The 15,671-nt window shown below is 39.9% G+C and overlaps 1 protein-coding gene across 3 annotated transcripts in view; it reads left to right on the top strand.

The window, feature by feature from the left end:
- LOC135078066 (semaphorin-2A-like) overlaps positions 1 to 15,671 on the top strand; it is a 417,995-nt gene that overhangs the window by 386,941 nt on the left and 15,383 nt on the right. For all 3 annotated transcript variants that reach the window (XM_063972632.1, XM_063972631.1, XM_063972630.1), the window contains 3 exons: positions 721 to 951; positions 3,084 to 3,342; positions 5,465 to 5,619. In XM_063972632.1, coding sequence (XP_063828702.1) covers positions 721 to 951; positions 3,084 to 3,342; positions 5,465 to 5,619 — 645 coding nt within the window. The remainder of the gene's footprint in view (positions 1 to 720; positions 952 to 3,083; positions 3,343 to 5,464; positions 5,620 to 15,671) is intronic.

Consider the following 15,671-nt stretch of genomic DNA (forward strand, 5'->3'; position numbering starts at 1 on the left):
AATACTCCTCATTAATCCGCCATTAATCCTGCTCCAAAATCTGCATCCCCTTATTAACAATATCACATTTCCAAGCAATGTCGTTGTTTACTTATTCACGTCACTCCCATAACGCCTGCCGTATCAACAAATAGGTCAATACCTATATCGACCCCATTAATTACCCGAACCCGAATTTATGGAGGCAATAATTTCCGAAGATCCGTGCTTTATTAAAGTTTAATAAGCGCTAACCCAGATTAACTGCGAGAACGTATGTCTGAATGATAGTATAATAATAATAATAACTACAAAGAATATTGTGCGCTGGCGACACGCGTCCGTATTCTGTAATCCTGTGCACGTGGCGGTTTCATTTCGAGGCTGACAAATAGGCATATTAATACGGCTATAAATGTCTTGTATGATATAATTGCTGTTCATGCATTCATCGCTTCCTCTATTGCATATCTTGCGGCTGCATAAATCAGAGGTAGTCCGAGATTGGGCGCTAGTTGACAAAATTGAATTTGTGGAATCGGTTCCTGGAGGTGCATCGTACATAATTATTGCGGAAGCGTAGAAATGCTATTGAAAACAAATAACACTGTTTTGACGTAATGTGTTCCAATAGTAGGTGGATGGATATTCTTTCCTTTATTGTGTACCTGCCTAGCTCTACCTTTTTAACATTATAAACTTTGTATCTTAATTCGCACTAAATAAGATCTCCTTTCGCAGAACCAAACTTCGTGGGCTCCTTCGATGTGGGAGAGTACGTTCTCTTCTTCTTCCGCGAGACAGCCGTGGAGTACATCAACTGCGGGAAGGCGGTTTACTCCCGAGTAGCCCGCGTCTGCAAGCGGGACACAGGCGGGAAGAATATCCTCAGCCAGAACTGGGCCACGTATCTGAAGGCGCGCCTCAACTGCAGCATCCCTGGAGAGTTCCCCTTCTACTTCAATGAGATCCGTAAGTTTTATTTGTAGATTATTATCATAGTCATCATCGTGGAGTACATCAACTGCGGGAAGGCGGTCTACTCCCGCGTGGCGCGCGTCTGCAAGCGGGACACAGGCGGGAAGAACATCCTCAGCCAGAACTGGGCCACGTACCTGAAGGCGCGCCTCAACTGCAGCATCCCTGGGGAGTTCCCCTTCTACTTCAATGAGATCCGTAAGTCTATTTATTTGTCTCATAATGCCATTATTATCATCATCGAGTAATTTAGTTTTCACTGCAGGAGTACGATCTTCTATAATTCACCAAAGAATATTACAAATTCAATTTTTTGGTAGCCTTATAATTTCTAACAACTCTGAAAAGGTTACGGCTTAATGCAATATATTAGGATCATTCTTAGATTATTTTCATAAACTTCTATCAAAGATTACCTGCTTCAGGAATAAACCAGTACCTAAAAGCGCCTTCTATTTTAATAAAGAAAAACATTACCATGACTCTTACTTCTTAAAACCACTGCAAAACTTGACTCCATATAAACGAAATGTGTTGAGTAAACTCTAAGAACCTAAAATCTAGAAGAGTTACGGTGCAGAAAACGTAGTTTGCACATTATTTAAAGTACAAAAGCGGGGCTACAAAGCAAATGTATTTCAAAGCGTTCACAGACGTTTAGCCATAAGTCACGAGCGGGACCCGAATCCCCTCACCTTATCCTCAAACACAAATACCGTGTCAATCTGGAGCAAATATTTAAGATCCAAACTCAAAAGTGCATAGTGCGATTTAAGCGACAAAAGTCTAGCCGATTTTCCCCGAAGGTTCGGTCCTCCCAGACTGTGTTCATATAATATTAACGCGCTTCGCCCGGGCTTACCACGGTTTTTCACGCGCCCCCGCTACGTCGCCTGCATAACTCATGAGAATGTAATAGGTACTCAAGTGCTCAGTATTTGCTATAGGTGTGTTATTTACATGTCTGTTGAAGCGCCATTAGGAACGTTTACGAACTAGTGTCGTACCTCCTTCGACGATCATTTCCGAATAGGGACGTCTATATGAACGGATTTTAATGTCAGATATTGAGCTCTTAATAAAAGTAGGGGTTATTTTGGCTGCTATCGAAATCAGAAATGTTTCGAATTGAAAACTTGTTTGTTCGGAAATCGTTTGAATTCACTTTCACTGTTATCAGATGACAGAGGAGTTAGCATAATTAAGCCGATCGCACGGGAATAAAGAGAGCTCGCGTTGGGAATGTTCTCGTAAAAAAGTTGTATTCGATTGAATTTCTTTATGTTTCTTTTTCTCGATGTGCATTTTGCTTTACTTTAAAATTTTATGCTTTTTATTGAAACATTGATGTCGTTTATGGCTGTATTCAAACTTATAATGTTGTAACTCTTCAAAGATGCGTCTTCCCAATACACTGTGACATTAATTCGAATACTGATTAATAGTAACAGCAACTCTGACATCAAGATACGAAGTTCAGCACCCACAATTATAATAATTTGATAGTCAACTCCCAACTTTGGACAACTAATCGCAGATTAGACATCTTGACAGTGCTTGATAAATTTTCGCTTAGTTCTCATATCTCAGGCCCAATTTAAATTTTAATTACTTTGAACAGTGTCTCGTGAAAGACATTTGTGCTACGTGACACATGTTAGTATGCGTTGATATCGTAAACTTGATAATAACTTTATCTATTCTCAATCTCGTGTGAAACTTTACTCATTTATCGTCGTTAGTCGGTAGTTTCTAGAACTTAACTTTAAAGCCTTTTGAACTGTCTAAAGACTATTTTAATTAATGTTTAGATTTTGAAAGTCTAGAAAAGTAAGTCATAGTAACTACAATATAAAGGATATTTAAAGTCATTGTTATAAAAAAATGCACAGTCGACATTTAACTAATGCAAAATTATAGCTCCTATTACAGCCTACATACCTAGTTATAACAATGTTGAACTTGATGTGTGACTGTCTTTAGAATGTTCGTAATTATTATTGTATTTTGTTTTGTTTTTATAAAATGTAAATCTTTTTAACAAGCTGAGACTAATCTTGTATTATAATATTTAAGAGTACCAACACCACCACCAACTGGTATTAACCATAAAATATCTTCAACAGAAAGCATTTACAAAGTGCCTGGCGACGACAGCCGGTTCTACGGCGTGTTCACCACAGCTTCCACCGGGCTGATGGGCTCCGCCATCTGCACCTTCACCATCGGCGACATCCAGAAAGCCTTCGAGGGCAAGTTCAAGGAGCAGGCCACGTCCAGCTCCGCCTGGCTGCCGGTCATCAGCAGTAAAGTGCCGGAGCCGAGACCTGGGACATGTGTTAATGATACATCTTCGTTACCGGACACCGTTCTCAATTTTATAAGGTAAGAATTCATTTATTCTCAGTTAGTTCATTTACGCTCATTATAAAAATCATTTATTCTCAGTGTGACACTTAAAAACACCTTTACAAATCCCAGGACAAATTAACATTGACCCTACCTGTGCAGTGCTTTAGAACAGTGTATTAAGTTTTATCCTATGTTTAAGGTAGTTTTACATTTAGGAATGTGCACTAAAATCCACGCAGCATAGACACCCCACTCTTGAACCCTCACCAAAACAATATCTTTTCATTTATTTAGTTAGCGCGTCGCGGATCAACGTACTACATAATAAAAATAATTTAACTACGAACGAGAGTCAAACCCATTGTCATTCCTCATTAAAAAAAGACAGGCAAGCTTGGAATTAATTTATTTAGCCGAGCAGCAAAGCAAAAAAGCAACAAAAGCGACTGTCGTTATTGTAACAAGCGCAGGACGTAAACAAAGTAGAAAATCGTCACTTAAAAACGTGAAACACGATCACGCCGACTCTCCAGCGATTCCAGAATTTCCTCGCTCATTGAAATCCACAGGCACTTTTATCCTGGCGACACGTCCTGTTAATTATCCGACGCTCTCACCCCGAGAGCGTTCAATTATTATTTTTTTCCCGCTTTTCCACGATCCTCATGTGGAAACGTTGAGATTTTAACACTTCACCTGAACCAGTCTGCTGAAAATAGTATAATGTTATTTTTATTCAGGGTGAGAGTGGAGGTTTTAATTAAACGAATGAGGTATTCGTAGTGAGGTGCAGGCTTTTATCTGCGACGTCGCGCGACGTTATCGCGGGCCGCGCGGCGTCGCGCGCTGTCGCGGCGACATTGTTATCATCGTGCCATAATGTTTCCGCCGCCACGCTCCGATGACTCGCCTTTATTAGAACACTTTTAGCGCTCTGAATTGTTATGAAATATTTAATTTCATATTCGATATGAATTTCGCCGCGTCAGCTCTAAAGTTCTGGCGGCTTTAATCTAGCTTGTCTCATTATCGTCTGTGCCGTCGTGAACTTAGTGATTATTATTTTAATGCACGCGTGTTAAATGTTTTGTCTTGTTAGTGAATCGTATTGGTTACCTACTACATAAAACATGTATTATACAGTATTAGTAAGTAGGCCTATGGTAAAAATCTATCGAAGAAGAGAATTGTGAAATAACTCTAACATTGCTATCATGGAAAATCATATTGGTTCAACGCTCATTAGGGCATATAGATCGGTACGAACTATAACCACTATAACGTACAGGTAAGTATTGATGTCAGGTCGCCATATCCCTTTGTTATCATCCCTATCCAGGCGCCTGTATAAGCTTAGGCACGCATAATATTCGGGCACTGACGGACGCTTTTTACAGCCTGAAAACGCCACTTTGCATTAAATCATGTCCGAACGCGCGCTAATAACACAGTATGACAGCTTTGTATGGAGGGATCTCGTCAAAAATAGCTCAACTGGTATTAAACTGTAGTAAATTGCGTGAAAACTGACTAGTGGATGGTTTGACCTGTTTTGAGTTTGAATTTAGTGTTTATTCAAAACCGAATAGTAAAAACTAATGGTTTTATACCTCCTATATTATTTACATTATTTCATGGTATCACTACTGGAATTACATACACAATAACATTTTAGTTACTGGCACAACGAATTTTAATAAAAAATAGTGTTTTGTTGCGAAGAATTCCAGTGCTGGGTTTTTAATACTTCTATGGCCTTTCAGAAGTTGACCAAAAGCGTTACAGTTTTAATTTCAAAATCGCTTCACGGAGCGAAATAATTACGAGAACATAGTATTTTTATGCATAACAAGGCAGGTATTTGACCACAATCGCACCTGATGTTAAGTGGGATGCAGTCTAGGATGGTACATAATATCTGCCCTGTAAGTGCCTATTCACTCTCGCCTTGAAAAGGCCCGGATCATAGTTTTCGGGAAAGACAGCAGCAGGCAACGAATTCCAGTCCCCTAGCTGTTCGCATTATAAAAGAATTATAAAATCGCCCCGATCCCAATTTTGGAATGACAACTGTCAAGTTTGCAAATTTTACACTGTACAGCCTGCTTCATAAATATTTTCTATCAAAAACTAAACCCTCCCCTCTCTCTCTTAGGTCCCACCCCCTAATGGACAGCGCGGTGTCCCACGAGAACGAGAAGCCGATATACTACAAACGGGACCTGTTCTTCACGAGGCTGGTGGTGGACCGCGTGAAGGTGGACATGCTGGGCCACCAGCTCGACTACACCGTCTACTATGCTGGCACGAGTGAGTACTGCCGTTGGATTTTGTGTTCTGTGTGTTTTGATATAGGTATCATATTTGACTGAATACACCGTATACTATTCTGGCACCAGTGAGTACTGGATTCTGTATGTTTTGATAAGGTATCATATTTGGATCAGTTCATGAATGAAACAATCAATACACGTTAAATATTTCAGTAAGTACAAAATATCTTTGTTAAACAGTCTTCTTATTAATTGCGCTAAACAAAGGTTTAATTTTTACCATGATGTCAAAGTAGAAAGCTATTCAATCTGCAATGAGTGTGAAAACAATCGGCTTTTGCTTACTAAAATCAGGGCCAGACAGGGGATGACACGAGATTTCATAAAAAGCGCGCGAATTAAAAAATGCCTGCCTACTGGGAAATTAAAAAAGAGTGAAAGTGCCACAAAGGCCATAATTCGTCTCGCCAGTGACAACTGGCCGTCCCAGCCGTCTGGGGCCCACTCCCACCTATGAAACAGGGATCCAGTCCAAAACACGAAAAACCGATTATACGTATTGTTCCTACCGAAATGGCGTGCGAAACACCCATAGTTTAAACGCTTTTTGTACTCTCAATTTATTGACTTAAAATCCGCGGCAAAGCTTCTAAAGCCGAGTGCCGGCAGTCAAATATTATGCGCGTGAATACGTAGTTATGTTGCCATTCAAGTCGATTGCTGCACGTAAATAAATGCAACGGTTATTTTGCTAGACGTTGTACGAGCCATTAACGGCATTGCATTTTCTTTAATAGGTGCATTGCCTTTCAGGTTCAGTGTAATCAAAATGAACAGAAATTCTTCGTTTTGTTTTGGACTCGACGTTTCCGTAACAATATTTTTTCTGGAATATATGCCTTATGTGGTGGCCGCAGCGTCGTGCTGCAGCGCCCGCGCCGACCGCAGCCGCCGTCACACTCGCACAGCCGCATAAATTCAGGCCGCGCTCTAAACAACGTTCCCAAGTGGTAATTTTCGCCTATGTTGTTGCAATTTTCACCAATTTTCTGCGAAAATCGCTCCGACCGAACCGCTCCGGCGCGAGGCACGGAGTGGATTAAACTCACGTAGATATCTAACGAAGGGGGGTTCGTTTACGGAAGAACTTTTACGAAAGGAGAGCTACGTTTGAGTTGGCGTTTGAAATGCTTGTGTGTGGAATATTAAATTGTTTAAACGTTACCTTTGACGCTGCCTCCCTTTCTATTGCCGCGTACCAGCATAATTACTGTAAGTTAATCTGCACAATGTAACTTTGTTTCCGTGTTCGAATCGCAGCTCAAAGCCGCGCCGGCGTCCTTTATGTTTGATTACAGAACTGAACTAAAATGCAATAACTGACAGTAGCATACAATAAATGGTTTCGTGTATACAGACCGCACAGCAAAAGAGGAAAAAGAGGTAGAGCCCGAAAATCCGAAGCTCTCTTAGTTCACTATTATTTACACTCCGAGCGCAAAATAAGTTGCACGAAATTCCGTCACAAAGAGCTCGAGGCGTCCCGTGAAAAAGGACAGTTTACTCTTTCAATAAAGAGTGAGCTCGTGCTGGCGTCTACGGCCGCGATATTGCCTCCCCGCTTAGCCCATTTTGAGTGCTTACCGCGTTATAATATGCATTAAACTGTACGGCGCAAAGTTGTGCCGGTGCGCTCGGCTAGGAATGCTAGCAGACAATGAGAAATGAGCATGATGCTCCCGCATTGCGGCCCACGCTCCTCGCGTTCCATTTGTTTTATCACGCCTAAATCACTGTTGCCAGTGAGTTCCGAACGCGCCCCGAGCTTGATAAAACTTTGACAGCGACTGTCATACACACCCCGGGCGCGCGCGTTTGTCAATGCAAGGGCGCCGAGGTATCAAAGACGTTAAGAGTATTTAGAAGTTAACGAAGTTAATTAAATTCCCCGAGTTAGACGTCAACGCCGCGACTCTTTAGTATTAAGGGCTCCTTTGTAAACAAACGAACATAATAATGTTCACGTATCGTGCGAGTACAGCCGCTGTAACAACAAACTCCAAACGTAATTATGGCGTCTGCCTAAAACAAAAGAACGCGCAAGTTTTAACAAATCGTTTGGTACCTAGCGAAGTTTAAAAAAAATGTGAAATCAAATCGCAGAGGCGAGTCGGGTTGGCTTTGACGAAATGTGCGCCCGTGATACTATTAAAAACGATTTAAAATTCACAGTCGGCTCGTGGCGACTCGCCGCTGGTGCGTTATGGGCATTTGATGACATAATGATATCAGCTCAAGCCGAGGACAGTCCTTTGATGTTTGAGTAGAGCGGCTAGACCGTTTGCCGCGCCCGGCGCGCCGGCTAATGTGCCGCGCTTATGTTCATTAAAAATGCGCGAATTTGTCATGTCTTTGAAATGCAAATTGCCAGATCACGGGCAAAATATTTACAGCCCAATAGACGTCTTGCTTTATTTTTATAGCGTTACCTGCAAAAAGCTGCCTCTAAATATGCATCCTCGGGCAAGTTTATCGAGTCCATGATATAACTGCGGCAATAATTTATAAAATAACTTTCCATGCATAAAATGTAGCGGTACGCATCGTATACTCTGTTATAAGTATCGGAAAGCCATTTGCTTAAGTGCATGGACTCCAAGTTTCGCCATAAACATGAAATGCGATGCCGCAGAATGATATGTTAAGGTATTTCTGAGGTATTGGAGCACGGAGACTGCTTAATAAACTACAGTCGGAACAGATGTATGCAGCTTTAGCGGGAAAGTGCACCTTACTGCGTTGTTTAACACTATTGGACGATATTGGTTAGCTTTAGTGATGGATTAAACACTTCTTAGTAGTAAATTAACTTGAAACTGGAATTACTGGAATATCAGCTGTTTGCTGATCTCTTATTTACACTTTGCTGTAAAGCGCGGCTTTTCCAGTGGGTTTTTCATAATCATATAAAATCCTGTGCTTTTATGACTGTGCCCAAACACGGACAAATTCGATCTCGACGAAGTCGTAAACGCAGGCGGAGCGAGGCGGAGTATGAGTGCAGTCTAAAGGCATCTTTATAGCACTAGTTGCCTACAATCGAGCTTGCACAGAATTTTCCTGACGTAGTGATGTAACTTGACTTTCAAACGTAACTAGACTCAAATAAAACGAAGTTTAATGCCCGTTTTCATCACCAAATCCTAAAATCCCAAAATATTAGTCTCTATTTCTGAATAATTATAATCAACACTAGTTCATTTCAGCGTACTTAGTGAGTTAATTGATTAGTAAAATTCTCGGAAAAGGCTGTTGAATTTGAAGCGCCCTTGGGAATTAATCAATTATCCACCAGATTTTTATAACAGTGATGTCACTGAACTTCCTTAGCGGAAAAGCAAATAGACATCTTTTCATAGACATTATTATTTACTTATTTCAGGAAACCTACCTACCTGGAAATTTTCTTAAACTGAATTTTATAACGCGTCATTTAATTAAGTAAAATTAGCAGCGGTCATTATGATAACTAAGCCTTAAGACTCAAGTCCAATTTATTTCAGACTTTAGTCACAGCACTACCAGCGTTGTATATTCTCCATCGACGGGCATAGCCCAAAGGACGAAAATGAACAATATTTATTGCCGAGTTGCGATACGATATGTCTGAACGGAATTTCCAAAGTAATTTATAGTTTCGAGCACCTTGCCTTCGATGCTCTGTTCTAGCTACCTGTTAATATTTTGCGAGAGAAACTTTATAGCACAATTTCCATCGAAATTATTTAATCGATATGTCTGTTGTTATGTCTATGAAGCTTGTAGTTTGTAGGCAATTCGGATGTGACTATTGAACTGACTGCAGCAACAATGTATGCCTACTTTTTATGTTCTGTAAAACGGTTTATTTAATTAACTTATAAGGTACACATATCACACAGATTCACGCATCATAAACACATTTCAAAAACATGCAGAGGCACGTAATAAGCAGAGTTAGTAGTATGCGCTCTTCAGTATACCATGTGACAGCATTGTGTACCTACCTACTGTGTTTTTCCAGGAAGAAACCTACCTGACCGTTGGAAAATTTACAATTTAAATAACCGATTTAAATACAAAATTAAAAAGAAAATTTAAGGAAAAAGTGGTCTTTAGATTTGTTTTTCATCATCAATACCTACCTGTATAAATCTTTCGCTACCTCGAAGTTTAATCAAAACATCAAACAAGAAATTTGCAACCGGCTGCCGATAAATTATCCGAAATTAATCAGAATATCACCTGGCGGATAAACCGACCGCGCCTCCCGAGACCGATCGCGAGACAGCCCGGTCCACACAAACAATTAGTTATACCTATAATTAGCATTCGAAACGCGTCCAACGGGAATAAACATTGATTTTTTATTCCCCCAAAACTGGGGAGGCCTCGGACGGGCCGGGGCATACTAATGTGTTCACTTTTGAGCGCTTATTCGCGCCCCGCTAACGGCGGCCAACGTTTTTTGCATAAAACATCTCATCAAAGGATTGCTTAGGTTCCGCAGTATATTGAATATCAAAAGGTGCACGGACGGGAAAGTTTCGGGAACGGGCGCCATCCCTAATGCCGACCACCGTGAAAGCCTCCTTTAAAAATACACCTTTGAAACGTGTTTGGAATAACCGCCCGCTTAACGGCCACTCGATTATTTCGCATCGGAATATTATATTCGGCGGATAAACAAAGTAAACATCGGTTTTGATATTCGAATAGAGTCGCGTTTGTATTTTCGTTGTATTTTTTGATCGAACGCGTCTTTGTGAATAATGAAGATTGTTATACAACTCCACCGCTCAGCAGCGCGGAGTGCCGAATCGCTTGTTTGTATTGATTCAGCCGTAATTGCCGGAGGCCTCGAAACTGTCTAAGAAGCGTTTTATCGTGCTAAGTGTTATCGAAACTTTGCCACCCAATTCGGTCGCAACTATTAAAGCGCAATTATTCATAACAATCGCAAATATAAATGGTCTGAAGCGGATCGGAGAGCGCAGTCAATCCTTGATAGTCACATAAAATTTGGAGCGACGAATCTCGTAAAAGTCGGCCGAGTGCTCGTAGGCAAACGTTAAAAAGCCACGTTCTTCGATTTACGGCGCCTATAAAATACATATTGCGATCCGTGATAAAAGTCCCTGCCGAATCCGCTCATACTGCCAATCGCCGAATTTATCTACCGCACCGCACCGCCACGAATCCTACTAATACTTCGCTACCTATCTCGATGTCTTCGTTTCCCACAATGCATACAGGTTCCGTACAGTATTTCTTATACCTGAATGTGGGGATCATATTGCCAGATTTGAAAACCTTGTTATTATTATATTAACTATTAGATATTTAACTAAAATACTTGTTTTTTAGAATAACAAATTTGGCGGTACTTAATCATTTGAATGAGTACCTATTAGAGTCATGAAAGAAGTTTTTAAATACCCTCATTCCCAGTTCTTAGTAAAACCGATTTGTAAAAGTAAAGATCTTACCCACACAAAAGTTATTCATTCCCGAATCCGAGTCCAGGGACAACAAATCTGTTGCAAAGTTTTTCCATTTCTATTCCAAAGCTATCGCCGAAATAACCATACATCGCCAAGTCGCAGTGTCGCCTATAAATATCGAACATATCCAAAGCCGTAATGAATCGTGCGCAGAGAGAAGCGTCGCATGAACGCGTGTTTAAGGAAATCCCATCTGACCTCTAACTGGCAAATCTATACGTTAAACTGGGAGTTTTTTATGAAAAGCAATAAAGATGTTAGAGCTACTTTGTGTTTGGAATTTATACCACTTGGAGGAATAAAACTTATATTGTTCGAGGGATCGCAAAAAAGTTTTCACTTAGGCCTGTCGAAGCGAAATCTTTATTGGATTGCAGGATTATTTCTTTTGAGACAGGCATTTGGGGACCCTGATCGCTCCCAAGGAAAACATTATGGAAAGATAATTATGTATGGATTTGTTTGCGTTGATTTATTTAATATTGAGAGTCTTAATAAAGTGGGTTGTGACAAGAATAAAATAAAAATTTCCTGGATTTCCGAGAATTAAATCAGCTTGGCAATTGACACCAGACAATGGCTGTGAAATTAGTAGAGCAAATTCCGTGGCCCGTTTTGACGAGACCCCGTGGGTTGCGGCGACCTAAGTTCGTTACGCCGCCCGCGGGAGCCGATTGTTTAATTATTTCCCGCCCGCCCTGATCAGGATTCATCCCGTGGCCTGCTACGTCTTTAGTGACCTGCGGCGAAGAAACCACAGATGGCACAACTATATGTTTTGTTATGTCCATTATATGAGACACTTGTAGGTAAAGTAATACTTGCACGTGGTATATCGGGAAAGTTTAATAAATAGTTATAGTGAACCTAAAATATAGAGCAAGGTTGAAGTAACTCTCACTGAATACTAATCATGAACGTTATCTCTATAGTTCAATAAATAACTTTTATTAAACAGTAAATAAAAGGTCTCGCTTACAACTAACTTTTCTTCCTTACTTGTGTATTTACTTAAGGTTAATTATATCGTTTATTTTGTGATAAATTCAATTTTGACAAACGCTCTGACAGTAACGGACAGAGAGAACAACAGCCCATTCTGCAGACGCCATTATGACGGTGGCTTGCACTAATTGAATGGGATTGGAAGACCGTAAGATGTGGCAAAACATGGGAGAGTCTAAGCCAATACTAAATGTATGGTGGATGGATAATGGACGAAGTTTGCCGATTGTTATATCAATTTGTACGATGGATCGACTCTGGGGACAACTCCGCGAAAGGATTTTGATATATCGCTTCTGCCCCTTGCACCTATGCCCATCCTAGGTATAGAGAGGGAGAAGTTATCAAATTAATAGAATTCCTCTGGCATAGTATGACTTCAAAACTAAACAATAAATAAATGGGCCTATAGTATACGTACTTATTTCTAAGGTTGAGTTGCACCATCTTACTTTAACTTTGACAAACGTCAAAAATCTGTCAAACTCCATACAATAAGCACCTTTTATCGTTATAGTTACGGTGAAAGTTAGGTGGTGCAACTCAGCCTAAATCATTAAAAGTGATCATTGACTTGACACTCTTGTATCTTACTTGTTCTCAAATCAAAGCCCTTCTATCTTCCAAATAAACCCTTTATAGACCTTTAAATCATTAACGTGTAATTAAGGCTTACACCGTATTTGTTTTATCGACACATATCTGCACTCCGTCGCACGGAGCAACGCAACTTAAGTGTTGGTGTGATAACAACTACACGAGAAAGCATTCAACAAACTTGTCCGCAATGCTCCGAGAAGGACTTGAATCTGTTTGCGTAGGTTACACGGCTAAGCTTTAACGTGATGGGCTATGTACAGAATGTTTTGATTTATTTTGAGTATCCCATTTAAAATAGAAGATTATAAGTACACAATCTCAAGTGTAAGTACAAGTCTCAACTCAACTTTTTCTTCAAAAAGTACGTACGTAAAGTACTTACAGACTACGATTATTATCTTCTAGTCTGTTTGTAGCCACGACTGTTAGCAACACAGTTGAAACGTCAAGTTGTAATATTTTGTACTCATTATTCTCATACTTCATAAAAATTGTCGCATAGACACTCGTTATTCTCTATTCCCATTCTAGTTTTTAAAAGTCCTTCTCAAGCTAACTCCAAACAAACAATACAATCTTCGAGACATTTCAAATCAAATCTCGTATATTTTCACACAATTTAGACTTACAACGAGATGTTTTACTTAAACGTTTTTAGGATAATCTCACGGCTGGCAGACTTCATTTTATATTCAGATTCCGCATTATCGCCAATTGCTCGCGTCAGTCAGTCGGCGTGTGGGACTATGACGCCTCCTTCACGATAATTGACGTAGGACAAAAGCCCCCAGCTCCCGAATTGAGGAGAATAATATATGGGCCCGAATCACTATTACATTTGCTGTAAACTATTTGCGAGATTAGAGTAACTGTATCGATCTGGAAACTCCGCCTACCGAATCATGAGTACCTACCTATACAAATAAACTTTTACTTAGCATCGCCAAGGCTCTATTAGTTACTTATTTGTTTTGTAGTTTTTGTTTACTTATTTATGTTAAAGTTCAAACACATAATAATGAATTTCATAGGAGGTAATTACTACATATTTCATCGTAGCTAAGAAATTCTAAAACTAACAAAAATTGCTCTATCCAATCCAAAATCTGTCCAACACCGAACAAAGGCACCACCTCATCTATTAAAATCTTGAAAGAAAATGAAAAAGAAAACTAACCCCTCTTTTATGCACAAAATTCATACACTTATCATGTTTACTTCTGATCACAATAAACAATATAACTCCCAATCGCATTATCAGCACAGACCTCACGCAATCGCCAAATGAAATTCGGTAATGCAATGCGCGCAAACAACACACACGTGCCAATCCTCGCAACGACATTACCATTCATTACTACAAGTAATATAATTACTGATTTATAGCTCAGCAACTAAAGGAGCACAATATCCAGCTGCCGGCTGGGACACGTACGTTACTATTGTATGTAACCCGGTTAGGTAATTTCGGTACATGCCTCTAATCCAATTAGCTATTAAGATTCGTGGCTCGAATATTAATTCCTCGGCTCGAGGCTGGAGCAACTGTGACCTTATGGAGGGCTAGGACCAGGGTTGTCGACTTTACACTAGTTAAATTAAGACTTATTTTTATACATGTTTTATGGATATTTGTATTTTTTGCATTTTCAATTATGGTCTCTGGCCTGTTTTGGAAAAATACTAATAGTCAATAATTGCTCAGCACACTTTTATGATAAGAGAGAGAAAGTAATTTTGACTTTCAATGTTTTTGTGTGCTGCGAAAAATTATAGTGATGATTAATTTTTTATATCGTTGAATTTTTTAAAGTTACATGATTGCAAACCAAACCAATGTGAACTACCTTCGTCAACCATATTGCCTCAACTTGTCAATCACGGAAATCAATCTAGCTAGCTCGACTGGCTCGACTTACAATCTGTTTGCCCGGAACTCTTTGAGTAAACTTTTCGACAGTGGGCATCCTTGTGGATCACGCGCGAAGGCGATTGCTCCCATCGATTGTGTTTGCAGTGATCGCGGGCTTTCGTTTTATTTTGTGCGCGAAACTTTGCGAATCGTGTCACGATATCAATTATTTTACTTGATTTTTATCGCATTGTATTAATGGGCTTACAGAGGTGAGTTTCATTCGCCACTTCTTTTCAGCACCAGTGGTAGAGCAAGCTATATTTGGGCCTACTAATACGCCGACGTTGGATTGAAGTTGGGATATCAACCATAAAACAGGAAAAAACAAATTTCCTACTTGTATTTATGTGGTATATTCCACCGTTTATTTCTAACGTTTTTCGTGGTATATTCCACCGCTCCCAATACCCCTTTTCCATGAAAGATCAGAATATCTGATATTCAAAGAAACGTTGCTTATCGGGTGACCGGTCTGCTATCTTTGTTGCGGCTCGTGCTCCATCAGGCAATGCCCTATCACGGCCTTATCTGCCTACGCCTTACCAATAATAGGTGAAAGCCTCTCCATCGACCCACATGGAAAAATAACAAACATCTACACATATAGGTACGAGTGTTCAATATAGCTTGTGATTGTTATGATTATGCAAGCAATCATGATACAACCGGAATGTTAAACATTAATTATTAATTCAAGCTAGTGACATGAATAGATTTACCGTTTAAATATTCATGTACTATTGTTGTTTAGTCGATAACGAGAGGGTTTATTATCATACTAAATATACTCGATACAAAATCTCAGTTTCTTAATCAATGCAAGTCGTATAAGCGTCAGGAAGTATTCCTAAATACGGCTAGAAGCGCTACTTTGGTCCCATCGTATTAATTGGGCCCGTCATTTTGACGGACCGGAGTGATTACTCAACCGGTTAGACAAATAGTTGGAAATGAACTGCGATTGGTGATCCTCGCGACGATTTGTTACTAACCACATAGTACGATTGCTTTCGTATATTATTAGAC

The sequence above is a fragment of the Ostrinia nubilalis genome, chromosome 14 (genome assembly GCF_963855985.1).
Source record: "Ostrinia nubilalis chromosome 14, ilOstNubi1.1, whole genome shotgun sequence".
In the NCBI taxonomy this organism is placed as follows: Eukaryota; Metazoa; Arthropoda; class Insecta; order Lepidoptera; family Crambidae; genus Ostrinia; species Ostrinia nubilalis.